The sequence below is a fragment of the Lonchura striata genome, chromosome 5 (genome assembly GCF_046129695.1).
Source record: "Lonchura striata isolate bLonStr1 chromosome 5, bLonStr1.mat, whole genome shotgun sequence".
Taxonomy (NCBI): domain Eukaryota; kingdom Metazoa; phylum Chordata; class Aves; order Passeriformes; family Estrildidae; genus Lonchura; species Lonchura striata.
In genome coordinates this window covers 52846641-52865970 of record NC_134607.1, presented here as the reverse complement: position 1 = coordinate 52865970, position 19330 = coordinate 52846641, and the positions used below count along the sequence as shown (strand labels likewise).

Here is a 19330-nt window from a genome sequence, read left to right as displayed (position 1 = left end):
ACGAAGTGTAATTGGTTTAATTTGCAACACTGATGTTTGGGAGATATTGGGAAAACTTTGCTAGCCATCAGTAGAGCTGAGTAACTTAATGAAACAGGAGTACAGGAGTTAGAATTCATGAGAACCAGCTATTGGATGAAATCGCTTCCACAGAATTTTTGCATGAAACAGAATGTAGAAAAGTGGTTTGTAGTAAGAACAGAATTTTTCATTGATTTTCCATTTGATTGTGTTGATTGTTTTAAAATACTATACATCAATTTTGATTATTTTAAATATTATTTTACCTTTTCAACACACAATTTGGAAAATCAGATTTCCTCTCTGATGATTTTGTGCCTTTTTGCCTTCAAAGAGATGGATTATTACAAAGACAAACAAAATGATATTCAGATAAAATAGTTTAATGCTACAGTTTCTAAAGCAAAATACATGTTGATGTAAAACTTTTTTTCACGGTGATAGAAAATATCCTTTTGTCCAGTTACTGCCTATATAGAGTATGTTGTTCTTCAAGGGAAAAGAGATGGAAAGAAGAAACAGATGCACAGAATTCTATATCTTATGTAATCAAGTGTTTATGAGTTTTGAAATTCTGAAAAGCTAAAACAAAAGTCCAAAATTCAGTAAGCAGTAGATCAAAACCAAAATCAATCTTTTACACTTACAATAAGCCTGGAAAGTCTGGGAAAAGGGCACACTGTAGGTCAGAGATTGGCAAAGCTGTTGCACATGTCACATCAGTCACTTCCGTTCATCAGCTTTATACAAACAAAATGAAACTAGGGAAAAAAAGAGGGTAAACTACTCTGAATGTCTAGAAATGCCATATTTAATTAAGTCACATTCTGTAGTAATTGACTATAAAATTGCCGGGTGCCCTAAGTCAAGAGTTCATAGTTATAGGAATCATAGGATCAGCACAATATTTTTTATCGTCCCACTTAGCACCAACACAAGGCTTGTCTATCATCACCACCAAAACACAATTCATTCTCATTTAGTCTACAAACCGGCAGATCCCTAAATGCACATCACATCTTAACCAGACAAGATGAAAATATACCCTTATGTCTTGATGAAAAACTAGATTATGTGAAAGGTAAAATTCACATTTTTCGGAATAGGCCCAGGAATTCTCAGACTGGTAAATATTGTACAAACTTTCATCATAAATCTATAATTTGACTCTCTTTTTCATTGATGAAAGATATCTAGTGTTATTTTGAAAAGGTTCTGACCTGAAATACAACAATGTGAATTTTCATAATCTACAGCCAGTGATGTTTTACTACAAAGAGAAGGTCATATTATGGCTTTGGTTTTTAGAAATAAAATATACTGAAATATACCTTTTAAGAAAAGCCATAAAAAATTGTCATCTAAAACAGGTCGGACCTTCTTTCAGGATTCAAATACTTTTAAGAACTAAAAAAACCCCATTTTGCTGTCTCCAGTGTATTTGACAATTACATTTCATACTTTTTTGGCATCACTAATATTGTTCTCCTTTAATCTGAAACATGCTGTAATAAATTACGAGTTCACTATTTGCAAAAGAAACCATACAAAGACACTGCTTGATTTGGAAAATAGCACCAAATTGTTTCTACAAACACAAAAATGGAGAGGCCGTGGGGAGACTTGCAGGAAAAAAGGGAGAATTTCAGTAGATGGTGCCAGCTCCATAACTCTGTACTAAATTGATATACAATGGCTGACCAGCAGCATTTGTGGATGGGAGTCAGAATATATTCAGAAACAAGGGGTGAAACTGAGATCTACACATGGAGCAATGTTTTGTTGTCATTGTAGGTGGATACCTGGGCTCAGCACACAAATCAGTCTTTGAGCCTCTCAGGCTGGCAATGCTGTCTCCTGTGTTTCCTGGGAACAGTTACAACCAAGTGGAGAAGAGATCCCAGTCGCTTCAGGTTCAGCCCTTCAAAGCCACAAAAAAATTAAGATGTATGAAAGTAATCCTAAACCTAAGTAACGCTAGCTTGTCCCTGCCAGCCTACTGCTGTCCAGAATACACGTTTATTCTGTTGAAAATGGGGGAAGGCAATGTCTTGGGGACATAGGAAGGAAGAGGATTGCAAATTGACTTGTTCTAAACTATATATGGTTACATCCTGCATATGCCCTTGACAAATAGATGGTGATTATTAGTTAGGCATTTCAAACTAAATATCAGGTATCCTTCAGGCCTAAAATATGACCTAACCTATAGACATAGTATAGTGGGACTTGTGGGGAAAAAAAGCCAACCAAACAAAACAAAGACACAAAAATAAGGATTTTGTAAGGCCTAAAAGGTTCTATGGAGTTTACAAGTTACTAGCATTTTCCTGGATGTATTTTTAACAGCTGCTTTTCTCACTTCCAATAATTTGTATAATTGTTTATTTTCTCAGACTTAATTCCATTGTTTCTTTTGTCAACTCTGTCTCATTTTAAATTGACACCAGAATGAATGGTATTGCAGGCTGAAAGAGGGTCAGATACAGCCTGAACTCCTCAGAGAGATGAAATTTCTAATTGTGACTGAAAGACAGGCTATTCCTCTTGTGAGACTGTTTTCAAAATTTTTGAAGGAGATACAGTGTACAGGAGCACAGTGAACAACATTTGAGAAATAACTGTTCTAACCATCCAAGTCTCAAGATCCAGTTTGGAGTGGGTTTTGTTTTATAAGCAGAGAACTGTCTCTGAATAGACTTTTCTTTGCATACACGTGGCTTCTTCAGAGGCAAGCATGCTATCTTGCAATAAAAAACTGACACATTCATTTTGAAACATCCTATTTATTTTTTACAATTAAAGCACACTATATTGATCCTTAAATTTAGTATATAGTTTCTAACTGGTACAATACACTGATCTTTTCAAAAGCTGTTAGATAGAGTGGATGTCTAGCTCTTTTCTGTGCCCATCCTCCAGTGCATTATGCAATACCTGATTTTCAGAAACTGCACTTTGAAAGTCTCTTTGAAAATCATAATCTATCAGGCGTATTTTAAAAAACTGTTAGCCACTTTTACAAATCTTTATTTAGACCCCTAAGGGTTTATACATTTTGATAGATGAAGATAAGTCAAGAAATAGACGTTGCAATTTCAGTAAGATGATATGATTTGTGTTTTCTGGAGCTTTGTCCCAGCATGCTCATAAATTCATCTATTACATATGCAGATCTAACAACAAACCAATCAAAAAGCCAAAAGAGAGACATAAATGCAAAGCAATATTCATAAGAGTAGTTTAACTTTTATTCAGCTGGAACACAACAGATGTGTGCTATCCTCTAAATTAAAATGTAGCCAGTCTTTATGGAACACAATATTCCTGAAGATAACTTAGAAACAAATGGTAAAGAAGGAAATAAAACAATGAGTAATGTAGAAAAAGGTCTAGAAAAATTATAGCCTTAATTTTTTTTTTCTGATTGCCAGTTAACATTCTTCTGTAATTCAATAACTGAAAAAATTGTCATCATATTTAAAGTTTCTCCATATAGAATTAAACTCTGTTTCATTTAGTAAACCTCACTATGTTTTATCCAGGTTGGCTATGGAAAATTTCTGTTGAGGAACATCAGCGCAATTTCTTAGTCAGCACAATCCTTTGAAGAGCTTATTTACAAGAATAAAAGGGAAAAAAAAATATATATTTTTAGTAGTCAAATAAAAGCTCATATGTGCTTAAGGCAAGACTCTTCAATTGCTTAAGGTAATACAATGGGTATTTTAAAGACTCTTCCCAAAATACCCAAGACTTTTATTTTTAAGTATTTATATTTTGAAAATCAAATTGTAAACTACTGCATTCTTTTGTAAACTTCCATTTCACCCTTCTTTGAAAACACAGTCCATACAAAACTGGTAAGTTTTGTGATGACATTGCTTATATTTTCAAAGTCACAATTTTGTATGTTTAGCTGAAGTTAGAATTTTTTCCTCACCAGATTGCCAAAAATGAACATTTTAATACAGAGAAAAAGACACAAAGGCTTATATAAATGCTGGGTTTTTTTCTATTCTGTTCCTTTTTATGGACTTTCCTCAGTAAAACAGTCACTAGCTCTCCCTGAACAAGTTTACTTGCTGTGATGACTACATTGGAAATCCAGGCTGACCCTTGTATTCACATGTTTTTCATAATCTGGGAATAGGCTGTTCAGAGCTGCACAGGATGTGCCTCATTTCAAATGCTGGTTCATAACCCATGACTAAAAGGGTACATGCAAGGAATACAGTTACAACATTTGCATGAATTACTGTCATCCTTTTCTAGGGCATTGTGTAATTCAGCTGGGATGACGAAGCTTATCCAGAGCATGATCTAAGGGCTGTCAAAATGAGAATTAAGGTCTGGATTTTTCATCTGAACCTTGGAAACAGTTGGACTGCAACTCAAGATACTGCAAAAAATACAAAATGCCAAAATCTGATGAAAGAGTTCTCACTGGAAAAAAAAAATTAATCTCGTTTTACCTAAACTAATCCTCTCCTCTTCAGTCATCACTTCTTCTTTCACAGCCCACACTCCCAAAATTATACTCTTTTTCTGGGAAAGTGTCTTTCTCAGGGACTTGTAGATTCCTGGAACCTTTGCTGATGTTAGCACACTCTTTCTTTCATCTAAGAAATTTTCTGGAGGACAGAAGGCTGCTGATGCAGGAACAAAATTAAATGCTGTAGCTGAAGCACAGCAAATGGAGCACCTGAGTACTGATATTCTGTCTATCAAGGTGTGTGAGAGCAGACTTTTTTGCCTGCATTTTCAATTTCTTTAATTAAAGGTGAAGAAGTAAAGTCAAAGTGAAGTTCTGGGATCTTTGGTCCACAATCACTTACTTATCCCTCATTCTTTGCTTGTAGCATGGCTAGGAGTTGGTAGGACTCAGACAAAGTCTAATTTTACCTATTTCCTGCATTTTTGAGGGAGAGAGGTAAGATCAATCTGAAAATGTACATCTACACTACAAAAACATGAGGATTAGGCAGGAAATGTTTCCTCCTCAAGGGCAGAAGTTAAGTTCAGAGTGTTTGAAATCATAGTGAGCAGTAAGGCTATATCAATATGTGGTTAACTTTGACAGCTGCTAGAAAGACCTGGACAACATTATTTTATTCAGGAGAGAATAGAAAAGCCAGTGGAAATGAAAGCCAGTCAAGTTTAGGAACAGATAGGCCTTTCCAAAGAAAAGAGACCAAAGTGAAGGATATGATCACATGTCAGATCCTTCAGCTGAGGAAAATTTGAATTAGTTTCCTAGAGTGACCTACAGATCCCAGAGACTTCCTTCAGAAGACAGGAAAGATGACCATGAGAGGTAACAGTACATGCTCTTGCAGAGTGGGAAAGGGAGAGATGGGATGATAGACAGTGACAGAAGAGACCTAGTCCTCCAAAAAGAGAGCTTTGTCTTTCGAAGTTTGACTGCATTTTGTTCAAACAGTTGTACAAGTATTGCTTTTCACAGAAGCATAAATAATATGTTACTGGTAGCACACATCCAAAGTCAGATACATTAGCCCTTTTGATCTGTAGAAATGTGAAAGAGTTCAGGCTGATAATTTCTGAGGTCACAGAGTGCTGAAGGAAACTTTCATACTCAGAATATCCAGAAATTACATTTCTTCTCTTTAACTACCTTGTTAGGCTGTGCCTAGGTCAATATTTACCTGGATCAATGTTTACTAAGCTGGGGTGCATATTTACTCACATTCTTAGTAAAGGAACTTCACTGCTAACTGTGAAGAACAGTTTTCTACACTTATTTGGAAGACATTATTATGCCTAGTGCAGAAAGAAGAGACAGTCTGTAGTAGCACCATCATGTGGAAGATGAAATGCTAGGAAGCTGTGCATAAAAGTCCAAGTGTGAGATACCAAGGAGGTGGAGAGGGTTTCCATGAGGCAGCCAAGTGAGAGATTTGTTTTTTCCATTCCTGATGGGGATCAGCACTTACCTGATGGAGACTGGCACTTAACTCTGTTTTATTGAGGACTTTGAGGCAGACTTGCCTCTTTACCACAACAACCACAACAATGCTAACCAGTCTTTGATCATCAAAGCTGGGATTTATTAGATGACAGTCCAAGAAAATGCCTTCTTCTCCGATGAAAACTTGGAATTAGTATCTCTGGGACATGGGACGCCATGTTCCTGCAGAACAGATCTTGCCCTGCTTTCGTTTCATTCCAGGAGCTTCTGGATTGCAATAAATGTTACCCATTTTTTCCCAGACTCCCTCAAATAAGCCTTTCTTTCCACACCCAGGGACAAATTATCTCAGTTCCTCTGAGGAGTTTTCAATCTGTTCTGGAAGCACTGGGTGCCCGCTGGACATGCCTCTCCTCCAGCTCAACCCCGTGCTCCAGGAGCAATTTCCCCAGGAAATGCTTTCTCCATACAGGGCAGTGTTCATATCTTTCCTGCAGAGACTTCCACTGGTCTCAGGTAAAGCACTCACCAGCAAGTGGGCTTCCTGCCTTCTTTCCCACCACTGCCCTTTGGAAGGTCCACAAAATACACCAAGAGCAAATGAAGCAGATGCTATCTATCAAAATTTAATAAAAATATTGTTATATAAATAACATTAACATGCAGTTGCCTGTATCTTTCTGGGAATCAGCATTTGGAGCAGCATGTAGTCCTAAAAGTTTCTTAAACTGGAGTAATAAAATCACAAAGAAACCAAGACTGTTCTAATGATTATTTTTTATATTGACTAAGCCGTAGTCAAAGTAGGTCAGACTGGGAAGGATAGCTGATTGACGCTAGGCCCTGTGTAGTGTCACAAGGGACATAAAGTTATATAATCACTTAATATTGTTCCTTAGGGTTTTTTTTGCCTTTTTTTTTTATGGTTGTTTATCTTCTGAGTGACACAGCAGGGGGCAAAGAGTGAGATTAAAGGAATACTTGCACCAGAAAGCATTCCCATGAAAACATGAAAATATTGTGTGTTCAGAGAAGGGCAATGAAGCTGGTGAGGGTTCTAGAGAGTAAATCCTAAGAGGAGCAGCTGAGGGAGCTGGGATTTCTTAACCTGGAGAAAAGGAGGCTCAGGGTTGACCTTATCACTCTCTGCAACAGCCTGATGGGAGAATCCAGCCAGGTGGGGGCTGGTCTCTTCTCACAGGCAACCTGCAATGGGATAAGAGGAAACAACATCAAGCTGCATCAGAGGATGTTTAGATTGGACATCAGGAAGAATTTATTCATGGAAAGGGTGGTTAAGCATGGGAATGGGCTGCCCAGCAAGGTGATGGAGTCACTATCCCTGAAGTGTTCAAGAAAACACTGGATTTGTCACTTAGGGCCATGGTCTAATTGGCAAGGTGGTGATCAGTCAAAGTTTAGTCTCAAAGACCTTGGAGGTCTTCTCCAATTTAAATGATTCTGTAATTCCTCGATTCAAAACAACTAATATTATTAATAAGGTATTACATCAATATTCAATGTCGTAAGTCCTCTCCCATTCAGTTGCTCTGTTCCACCTAACTCCACTTTCTATTTCAGGAAGGGCTGTACACATAACACACAGCTCTTCTACTTCTGGGTATTAACAGGTAACAGAAATGTTTTCATCATTCCTAAAGCTCGTAAAATCTTTTCCCCTCTGAGCTTCTTGGAATGGATTTCATGCAAGAAAACAGAACCCCCAGCAGACACCCTGTGCTCCACCTGTTCCCATCAATATCTTCATTTTTGAACCTCCCTAACGTCTATGACAAGGAGAAGGAGAGATGGCTGCTCATCCCCCCTCTGCCTCCAAAGAAATTACTGAGGCATTAAATTACAACGCCTTTCAACCCCATGACAGATATCAGAACAAATGTATTAAGGCTGTGCTGCAAAAGCATATGAATGGGTTTTGTGAAGCAAACTGACAACAAGTTTACCCTGACCTGTTCCTCATCAAAATCTTGCTTTGAAATGTTTTTAAACACCAGATGCAGCTGGTGACCAAGGTTCAAATAACTGACATTACTAAGATGCACCAAGATTTCAGCAAGCCTCATGGCGACACTTATGAACAAAGATAAGGCTTTGTTGTAACCATGAAAGCTTGGAACACCACTAATCATATATAGGAAAATGTCATAACAAAAACCATTGAATCCAGTAGAGATGCAGGGAAAAGAAGTTAGCTTAAGGACTAGGGGTGAATAATTGATCCTTAACTTTTAGAGTGAGCTATATAAGGAATCTGTAAGATGTCTGATTACACCTTTGTTCTACAGAGACCAAAACTAACAGACAATTATTCTACCATGCTTTCTTCCACCAAAGGAGAACAATTTTAAGATCTATCATAAGGGCTCTTCTTGAATTTAAATGAGGAGGACAGCTAAAATTTCAAGAGTCTATTATGTTTCTAAAAAATTCTGACTTCTTTTAAGCATCATTTTACAGGCTTTAATTTCAGATTTGCACCTGGTCTTTGCCTTGGGGCAGAAATAAAAAGGATGCAAGTCAAAACACAGAAACACAAGCCTTCAGTATTTAGATAGGACAGCTAACAACAATGTGTTTGGATTAGTAAATAAATAGCAATTATTGTATTTTCTCTCATTTCAGATCACTTTACTTTTAAAATTATGTAGGAATAAAGAAATTGCATTTTGGCTTCCAGTATCAGTTGCATAAAACCAGAAATTGCTAAAATAAAACATAAATCTAAATAATAAGTCAGATGAATTTTCCTTCCCATGTTTTAAAAAAATCTTTTCTGTCTCATAAAAAAAACCCCTAACTAGCCAAAAAAAAAAAAAAACCACCCACTAAAAAAATTAAAACACACAAAAAAACACCATCACAAAACCCAAACAGTTAAAGCTAATTTTCCCTCTGTTTTGCTGTCCTGGTGAGAAGGCAGTGAAGGAAAAAAAAAAAAAAAAAAAAAAAGCAAAGTTTATATAAAGCAGCTCTAACCACAAATGTTAGAATCATTTTACTAATGAAAACATGATTTTCGTATATATCAAAACCATGCTGTCATTTGAAAAAATACATACAAACTTTATTATTAGACCAGATAATAATATATTAAACTATATACTACTTAGTTTGACAGAGATTATAGCATAAGTAAAAGCAGGTTGATATCTGTTTAAATAGTTTTATTAAAAGCTAACACTTTTCTCCTGATATTAATCTCTAGTTTGCCTAACTCAAAGATTAATTTTATATAATTTTGTTGATTTCCAAATAATATAAACAAGAGGGAGAGCTAAACATTTTTTTCATTAATGAGTCGTAAACCCCCCCATAGCTAAAACCAAGAAAACTTTCCTAAATATATGTTGTAGGAACATAAATAAAGTAAGTAGGATGAATTACAGCTAAGAATTTGTCTTATAATGTACAAGTAGTTTGGGATTGTAAACAGATGAAAGAGAAATAAAGAAAATGAAAAGGGAAAAGGAGGAAAAGAAAGCAAAAGAGCTGATAAAGTTTCTGGCTGCAATACAGGAGACATATCATTACCATATGATCTAATGTGGGTGTCAGCCTGGATTGTGTTCATTGAGAGAAACATTTTTTAACTGTGCTATGGAATAGAAGCAGGAGGGTTTTCCACCAAGTGACAGTCACTGAGCTGAATTTACCCCCTCCTCCTTTCCACACCTGCAAAGCCTTCTGCCTGGGTTGAATACTTAGTTTAATTACATCTCTGCTTTGAGAGCTCCTGTTGCAAATCCCTGGATTAAAAGGTACGGTTTTTAGTAATTCTTCTGAACTATGCTGTGCTAATAAAACTTCGGGCAAGTCTATGGCAAGAACTATTTGAATTTTAAGAGAAGCAAGTCAAAAATCCTTCTAAATGTTTAGTAATGTTAAGTTTTCTATGCAGCACTTTTGTTTCTTGGAAACATGAGAATACATTCTCAGACTGTGCAAATTTCCTGCTGTTTATTTGACTATTCTGTCTCTTGTTTTGATTTGTATAAGCACTACTATAGTCCTTTCTTTTTCTTTGCTGTAAACTTTTACAGCAGTATATTCTCTGCAATCCGGTGTTTAGAATTGGTGATACAGAGAGTAAAAAATGCGTGTATGCTTACATTTCTGCTTTAAACTGCACTCTGTGATTTCTTTCTCATGTGTTTCTTCATATATATTTCAGACAGTGATGAATATAATTTCAATTTCAGAGGAAAAAAGTGTAGTAGTGAGTTAAACGGGCTCTGTGCATGCCTTTGTAATGTTAGAAAGTGCTATGTTAGAGGCTGGAATCATGATTAAAGAAGGCTCTTATGAATGAAATAGTAGAAAAGAAAATTCATGCAGTTGAAACTCCTGTTAACAAAGTTTTATTCTCTAAAACGTCCAACTCCTGTGTTTGCATATATGGACTTTATTGCACAAAATGGGCAAAACATAAAATGGAGGGGAATTTTTTGAAACTGGAAAATATTGTTTAGCTTGGCATTGTGGAATTTTGAGAGATTTCTGACAGTAGGTGAACTAATAATTTAACCTTAATATTAAGGTAAACTGACAAGAAGACCACCAATACAGTGGTGACGTGAACTGATGAAGCATATTTTCAGCGGTATTTTAAAACGAAATGTGGCCAAGCTTATGGTATAGTTTCCTCTGCTTGTGGAAAACTCTTCTTCATTGTAAACACATAATTAAAGGAATTTTAAACAGTTATGTCCTGCAGACATAAATATTGTTTCACAGAATTCAGATTTTTTTGTCCTCTCTACTTTTTTTTGGTAAGTGAAGTGTAAACATTTCTTGGTAGTACAGTTTTGTGTATATCTTTTTTTTTTTGTTTATGTTCAATTACACATGCAAGCAATAGGAACAGATATATGTGTGTGCAGTATGAATGCATATGTGACTGAAGATATCCATTCCTATGTTGTGATTAATATGTAGGGTCTCCTGTTTTCTCTGCTGTATCCTCAGATTATATACTTGATATCCTTTGTTGTCCTACAGTTTTCCTTTATAGACAGCTCTTTCTGATTTCATTAAAGTTTTTACAAAACAGGGACAAATAGAAAGGCCTGCTACAGGGTTTAACTGAGATAAATGAAGTCATCAATATTAATGTGAATAAAAAGCAAAGTGCCTTTACATTTTTTTTTTTTTCTTTTTTGACTTTTCTGAATGGTAATAATTAAACTCCAGGATAAGATCCTGATTGTGCATTCTTGGGATGGGTGGTACTTCAGCAGTGACCCTGAAAGGGATTGAATAAGTTTTAAGTATTTTAAAATGTTTTAAAAAAGTATTAATACATAAAAAAAAGACAGGAAGGTCTTTAAAGGTCCTGACTGCCACTGCCATTCAAGAATTTGTGTGCAGCATTCCCAATGTTTATTGTTGTTAATATATATTCTGAAAATTAATTTGTACTGGGGTAATGTTTATTGGTCACTTTCACAAGGCAGCATATTGTGATGAATGGTGATGGTTTAGCAAATTTTTCTTCTCATCTGAGATTATTAATAAATTGCATTGTTATTTTACAGTAACTTGCACATGATGATTACTCTTTCAAAAATCATGTTTTAGATGAAACCCTGTTAACAGCTCACTGCCATGCACTAACAGCACTTTGCTGTGACATTCTGACATGTCCCTGTGCACTGTGCCTGCACTGGCAGGGGTGTTGGAGGGAAAGGGACACAGCCCCAGTGTAAGCGGGTAGCCAGGGCAGGAGGATGATCCACATGGGAACACAGTCTGTCCCTGCTACATGTCATGAGTTTACACAACACTGGCTGACAGAACATCCTACAAACTCTCTAGCTGATGTTGGGGTCTGTGACCCTCCTCAGTACATGCAGTAAGTAAGGTGTCTGTTCCAGGAACAGAAGTGCTTTCATGTCCAAGAAAACAAATATGTCCCTGAAAGAGACAACATAAACAGTGTTTTACTCCATGTGGTTTCACTTTGAAGTCTTTGGGATGTCTGAAGATGTTAGCTACATGTCTTCCTGACAGGTAGATCACAGGAACATAGACTGTGATTTAAAGACACCAGCATATTTTATTAGGCAACCTAATCATCTTCACAAGAAACAAGACCTAAAGGTTTCTGGAGAACTGTATTATTGGCTCCTGTAGGTAGGAATTCATAAAGGAAAATGAACCTAGGCACCATGTAAATTGTATCTAAATCCAATCTCATGTTTTTTTATATATATTTAGTTTTTTTCTTAGCACTAACTATTCCTTTTAGAATACCTGGTTGTAGTATATTAGAAAGGCAGGCTTCAGTAAACTATTTGCACCTAATATCATCTGTTCATTCTTGTCATCTACCTGGTAGGTTCCATATGTCAAAGTAGACAGGGAGGCAGTCCTCCACTTCTGCCTCTCCCAGTTTTTTTATCCAATAGTGAATATGGAGCTGAAAAATGCTCTACCACACCCCTAGCTGTTTGATAACTTCTAGAAAATGAAATAATCCCAGCTAGCACCCAGGCAAGGTGTTGCTAAGATATCGTCCTGAAGAAGCAAGTGGACACTTTTGCTTTCATTACAAAGAGCAGCATCTGTATTTAGGATTATGCCATCCATTTTAAGAAAAAGCTTCTATATAAATGACAAGTTTGCCTTTGTGTCTCTTGCCAATTTGAAGGCAGATTTAATTTTGGTGGTTTTGGGTGGTTTATTGTTTTGTTTATTTTATGGGGGGATTTTTTTTGTTTTGTTTTTTGGATTTTTGGGGTTTTTTTTGTTGCTTTTTTGTTTATTTTGTTTTTGTTTTTCTTTTTTTTGTTGGTTTTGGTGGGTTTTTAAAAATAAATTAAAGTTAGTAAAGTATGGACTTCATTATATAAAATACAGAGTAAAGGAAAATAATATTCAGAAAATTATCTGGTCTTTATAGCCTTGATACAAAACCTGCAAACAGTTGTGCAATTTCTCCTTAATGCACAACAAGACAGGTAGGACAACCTAGAGTGTGTTGAAATGCATCTAAGCCAAAGTCCTGAGAACATGTATTTAAGCAGCTTTTCTTGTTAATATCTATGGCAACACTTACTTGTATAAAGTTGCTCCTGACCATGAAAGTCTGCAGAATGAAGCCCTGAAGTCCTATTAGAAAGTGTGCACACAACATTGCAAGCATCACTTCAAATGCTTATGCAGTGCAAAGCAAGATTCTTAGGGTGGATGTCAAAATTTAGAAAGAAAGCCAAGACTATTCAATATATCACAACACTGTATTCCATTTTATTGTGTTGTCTGAACTGGAAAGAAGTATAGTGCATTTAAACAACTAAAGATCTTCCCCTCACTTTCCACCCTGTCACTAAATCCTACTCTTTCTGAGTCAGTTTTACTAGGTTATAATTTAAAACACACAGCAAGCCGATACTTAAAAAATATTTCTCAAGACACGAAATACTGAATTACAGTGAGTTTGGGAACCTCAGGTTTGTCCCCAGAGTCAAACCCATTGCTATGAAATAAATGCTAATGAAATCAAATAGACTGTTATGTTGGCAGAAAATAGGCACATGGAAAATGTGGCTTATTGCTTTGACTCTTTTGCATAACAAAGTTGACAGCGCTGCCTGTTTCTAAAAAATATTACTCTAAATATGCAAACAGATGTGTTTACTGTTGCCTTTAAACTGCTCTGCAAAAAAAAAAAAAGGCCTATTGACAAGGAGTTACTACCAGACTCCTATCACATAACTGTCCTATTTTTACAATTCAGTTTTCTTTTATTGAAAGGAACAGTTATGCAATTGGTGGATGTGCTGGACCTCCTTCAGGAGGAACTGTGCTACTATGGGAAACTGCTACTTTTGTTATTAATCCACTGCTTTGAATCCTAGGTTCTACTGGGAGTCAATGAACTAAGCCATGAAGAGGCTGGCTCTACTCTTTGTGCTCCTGCTGCCAGCATGCTTGGCCAAGCCCTTCCACCAGCAGGGCCTCTTTGACTTTATGCTGGAGGATGAGGGCTCAGCTGACATGGCTCCGACGGATGATCCCGTCATCTCCGGCTTTGGACCCGTGTGCCCCTTCCGCTGCCAGTGCCATCTCCGTGTGGTGCAGTGCTCTGACCTAGGTAAGCCAAGAGCTTCTCCAGAGGCTCTGTAGTCGCCTTCTAGTCACAGGCTAGCAGCTGGGACGGATAGGCTGCCATGGACTGTCACTCCCTCACTGCCTTGTTTCAAATAAATACGCTACTGCTGCAGTTAACCAGAATTTACTATACAAAGTAGGCCATAAAGCCTGGGCAAGATGGGCATTGTTGTGACCATGAAGAAGGGTTGATTTTTTTAACATTTAACATTTCACTTGTTCTTTGAAAAGCCATGGATTTCTCCTGCAGAGAAAATAACTTTTCAAAGTATTCCTTCAGATTAATATAAATAAATGCAGTAAAGTTAGATGTGGATGTGTAAATATTTTGAAATGTTCTAAATTGTGTGGTCCAAGGTCCAACACCTTTAATCATACTGTCTAGTGCCTCAACATAGATGTCATCTCATTTTCATAGGAATGCATGAGCATGAAATCACCAACTGAATCATATATATTGGAACCAGCTCTTAGGAGTAAAGGGCTTGGAAACACACCAAAATAATGAACACAGCATGGAATTCCTTATTAAATATCTTTCTAAGACACTATATAAGCTGAAACCATGAGAACATTCCTCACAAACTTTCCTTACTCCCTTATGTAAGGGAAGGGCTTGTGTGCACAGAGTAGCAGGATATGAAGCCATGTCTGCCATCACTATATTTGACTTCTCAATGCAGAAATCTCAAGTAATGAAGATCACTTCTGTGAGACTGCTCTTAGTTTAAACCAGTATAATTCAGTGTACATTTATTTAGTATATAGTGCAGAAAATCAATTAGAGTTGGTTTTGCTCACAAGAAAACAGACAAATAACTGCTCATGATCTTATAGGGCTTCTTTTTTCTTTTAGTCCTCCTAGCTCTTTAAATGTATAACTAGGTATTTCTATTTTCCTGTTATAACATTGGCTTTGATAGTCACTATAAATCATGGCACAAATCCACCAATTAGGACCTGTTTCTCATTGTTTTAGGGGTTGTATAATTACAGAAAGGAGGAAAAACTTTAGCTATACTCCTAGAAATTTCTGTGAATTTATTAAAGTGAGCCATGTAATTATGCAACAGATATGTTTGGCAAAGACTCAGTAAACAATGCTGCACAAAACAGAGTGGGCTAACCTAGCTATACTTTCAGAAAGCTTCCACAGTACTAAACCTCCTGAAAGATGGGGGTTTTTTACCATATAGGTGCCAGAGAGAGCAAACATGGAATGGGGAGTGGGGAGGAGATTGCCCCACATGCCATGAAAGTCTTAGGTTTTATTATTGTTACACTTAGTAATGCTGATGGAATTTAAGTTATTTAGAGATCTTGTTCTCAGTCTGCTTCAATTCTGCAGAATGTAATGAGTTTTCACTTGGTGAAAAAGTAGAGACATTCACACAGGGACCCTTTGCTCCTGTACTTGCTCCTCTGGTCATGCACTTCTTCACAGACACATTGTTTACAGTCCATTGCATAGATACTCCCATACTGACAAAGAGACTCAGATATACAGCAATTAAGTCCCCAGGTCAGTGTTTCCCAAATAATTTCACATGGGGTGAAAAGAAAGAGATCTATTTTGAGCTTTCTTTAAACCCACATGCTGCATATCATACAATGAAAAGATTGTACTTTTGGATCCACTGGGCTGATAGCATCCAAGCCAGCTCAAAATATATAGCCCTGAAAAATAAATAAACAATACTTCCCTGGTAGAACTCAAGGAAGTATTTATCAAGCAGTGCCAGCCTTGGCATTGAGTTTCACCCATCTTTGTCACATGTGACAGCCCCTGGTGGGACACAGCCCAGCTGGGTGGCTCATGAAGACACGAGTCTGCTGACTGCCCTGCAAGCAGGGACAGGAGAGCTCTGTGTCACCTGCTCACAGGTAAACCTGACCTTTACTCTTCTGAATTCACTTCTGTATGACAGACCCAGGCAAAATCAAATTTACCTGCTGACTTGAGAAAAGACAGTTGCTAGCCTTTTGCTGCGAACTGTGGTGTGTTTCAGGGATCAGGAGCTCAATTTGCACATGGAAGGCTTGAAACTAGCAAAGTTCTACCTCCCTATTAACCTGTGCTCCTGGCCTCTCTCTCCCTTCAGCTCTGTGCTTTTCCAACCCAACCAAATTAGCTACATCCGTCCTCCAAAATTATCAAATTTTGTCATCTAGTCCCATGGGTACTAGTTGATGAAAAATTTCAGGCAATAACAATGTTCCTCAAAGGGCATATTAAGACCTTCCTAAATAAATTCTCACAAAGGAAAGTTGAAACTTGAATCAGGATCCTTTTCCCTCCTCACTCTCTTGCATGGAAGGAATGTTTACAGCCATGAGCCCATGGATGCAGGGGTCATGCCAGAGCTGTAGCTGGAGAACCCTAACACAGGCAACATATGGAGACGTCTCCTCTTCCTCAGCCTGTTTCTTTTGTGCCTAAATGGGCATTTGGTATTTGTAGATTCTTACTTCATAAGGAAAAAACCACCATCTGACAGAGGGTTATGTGAATAAACCACAGGAGAACTATTGAATCCAGAGTCCAGAGATCAGATTTGCCCCTTTTCTCATGAGCACTGGATGGGAATGATAAAAAAATAAAATCCAAGTTCCAAAAAAACAGTGAAAAAAATGCCCAGTGGTCCAATTACACTCATGTCAGCTGAATTTTTGCATTCCTATAGTCTTGAACTTCAGTCACATCTTCCTAAACACACACCTACAAATTAATTTATTTTGCCTCCCAGCCAAGAGCTGAGTTGACAAGAAGGATAATGCTGCCTTCTCACATCCTGAAAAATAATTCTAATTTTGGTTACTGGTGGATCAAAAGCAGAACTCCATGTGCCTACATTTCATGAGAAGTATTACCTTTGCCAACAGCTCAAGTATCTTATCAAGTATAGGCTCAATCCTATATCCAGGCTTTCCATAGGAATCACAGACATCTTTGTTAGAGCACAGTACAAGTGGGGAGTAACTGATGTAGCTGCTCAGAGGCCACTTTTCCTGTTCTAAAGTAATATGTACAGAGAAGATGTACAGTCAGCTGGGCAGGAAAACGCCTCTCAGAAACCCTAGCAAGGATTAATAGTTCCATTTAAAGTCTCATCCTCCCAAAGGGAGTCTCAAGTAAAGTTCACCCCAGAGCACCCGGTAGGCAGGAGGATGCATGTGTGATTACTCATCCCTGCAGTAGATGCAGAATGCTTCACAAGCACACTCAGAGGTAGTGGGCAGAGCTTTCTTTCACTTTCAGATAAGTCTGGCAGCCCCTTCTAAATGAGCAGTGTCTCTATACAGAATGCAATGAGCTTGCTCTCCTTGGAGAGTTACAGGACATAGTGGGGGTCTCTCCATCTGTGTCACTGAGAGTATCCATGGAGGCTTTGTGGTTTCCTAAAGGTGTGCGAGAGACATGACAGCAAAGTTCAAGCGGCATTACAGCTAAAATTCAAATCTTGCCCACAGCTCAGATATGCAGGGTTTTCCCAGTTTATATAAAGTAGAATACATTAGAGCTCAGCCTGGATGCTGGAGGGTGTGTTTGAAAAGCATTTTGAGATCAGAAGATGAAAGGTTCACATATATGTAAAGTATTACCAGTAATTATTATCTGGTAACATGAGACAGTTTATCTGAACAAATAAAGTGTCTCAACATATCAACTGATGGCTCTCCAACAATTGAACCATCATGATGTGGCAATTTATTTGTTGGGAAAAGATAATTTTTCTCACTGTATAAAATCTTCCAGAAATATCTGAACACCCATTTTTCTGAGTTTGACTCCATGTGAGAACCTAATTTTTCACTATAAAGGAAGTTATCTCCTTTGCAATATACCTTGTTTTTAAACATAATCTTTAAAACTAAATGTTCAACAATAATCTTACCTAATCCTATAGGTTACTAAACACTCAATAAAAGGAAGCATGTATCCTTTAGTGGCCAGGTATTAACAAACACAATTTTTATATAAAAGTTTTTGTTAATTTACATTGTCACTGATGGGCCTTTAGGACAAGTTATTTCATTTTTTATGTGTTTTTTTTTTTTCTTCTTACAATGAAATTTAAAGTCTTACTCCTTTTATGTTTAATAGAATCTAATACTCTCATGAAAGCCCTTGGCTTCATAGAATGGATCATTTACAAAATTATTATCATTAAAATGGAGCCAATGAAATCTGGGGAAGTATTCTCTAACTTGTACTGAGAATAGCATCTGCATCACAAGACCCTGGCCTTAAAACTGACATTCTTTAGCCCAACATAACTTGGGCTGTCAGCAAACACAAGCCATTGGGCATTCCACATGCTGACTGCGTGAATTGGAATACCCTCAGTGTGTTGGAGGTCAGACTGGAGGATCTATAGGAATTATCACAGGATATTAAGAACCTAAGACAGGTCTTCTTTCCTTTCATAGATATGGGGTGAGTTATGCTGCCCATGCAAGGGTTCATCCTGTCTAAGGTGGATGTCACTGATGGAAAGGATACATACCTCTTGGAGAACCAAACTGCCAAGACAGGGCAATGACCACTAGAGGTTATGAAACTTACTTTCAGATTAATGAGGTTATGTGTGTTAAAATTAAGGCAAGGAAAAATATACCCCTTTTACTATTTTGTTTTGTGATCAATTTGGTGTGCATTATTAAATTTTTGTATGTATTCTGCTTTGATACAATTTTGGGGATGACCTGGAAGTTAAAAAAACATGAATTAAAGCCATGTGCTTAGTAAATTCTGAAAAATTATTAAATGAAGAACCCAATAATAAGAAAAGACTTGGAAAATTGTCAAGAAAAAATATTGGCTTGGATGTAGACTACTTTATGTTAACAAAAAGCCGTTATCTTTTGCCAGTGTGGCAGTGAAATACAGGCCTTCTTGCATCAGCACCTGAATTACTGATGTTCTAGTTTTAGCTGATAATAAATGAAAGCTGATCCTAAATGAAAATTAATCCACTCTAAGTACATCCCTTCCTTATCGCTGCTTACTCCAAGGTAACAGCGACAAGCTTTGTATGTTTTCTTTTTTTGTCTTAATTTTTTAGATTTGTTTGCTTGCTTTGGACTTGCAAATGTCATTTATGAAAGCCTAGTGGCAGGAATGGAAATGCAGACTGCCAAGTCTAAGTTGTACAAGAATTGACTATTTTCTGACTTTGTCACAATTGTTTATTTCTAAAATCTCCCAATGTACTAATAAATAGCTATTGGATAGCTAGTAAA

General features: G+C 37.1%; 1 protein-coding gene across 1 annotated transcript in view; it reads left to right on the top strand.

Moving 5' to 3' along the window:
* Positions 1–9540: 9540 nt before the first annotated feature.
* The window catches only part of DCN (decorin), a 37368-nt gene continuing 27578 nt past the window's right edge, over positions 9541–19330 (top strand). The window contains exons 1-2 of the mRNA XM_021528001.2: positions 9541–9732; positions 13834–14069. Coding sequence (XP_021383676.1) covers positions 13862–14069 — 208 coding nt within the window. The 5' untranslated portion in view covers positions 9541–9732; positions 13834–13861. The remainder of the gene's footprint in view (positions 9733–13833; positions 14070–19330) is intronic.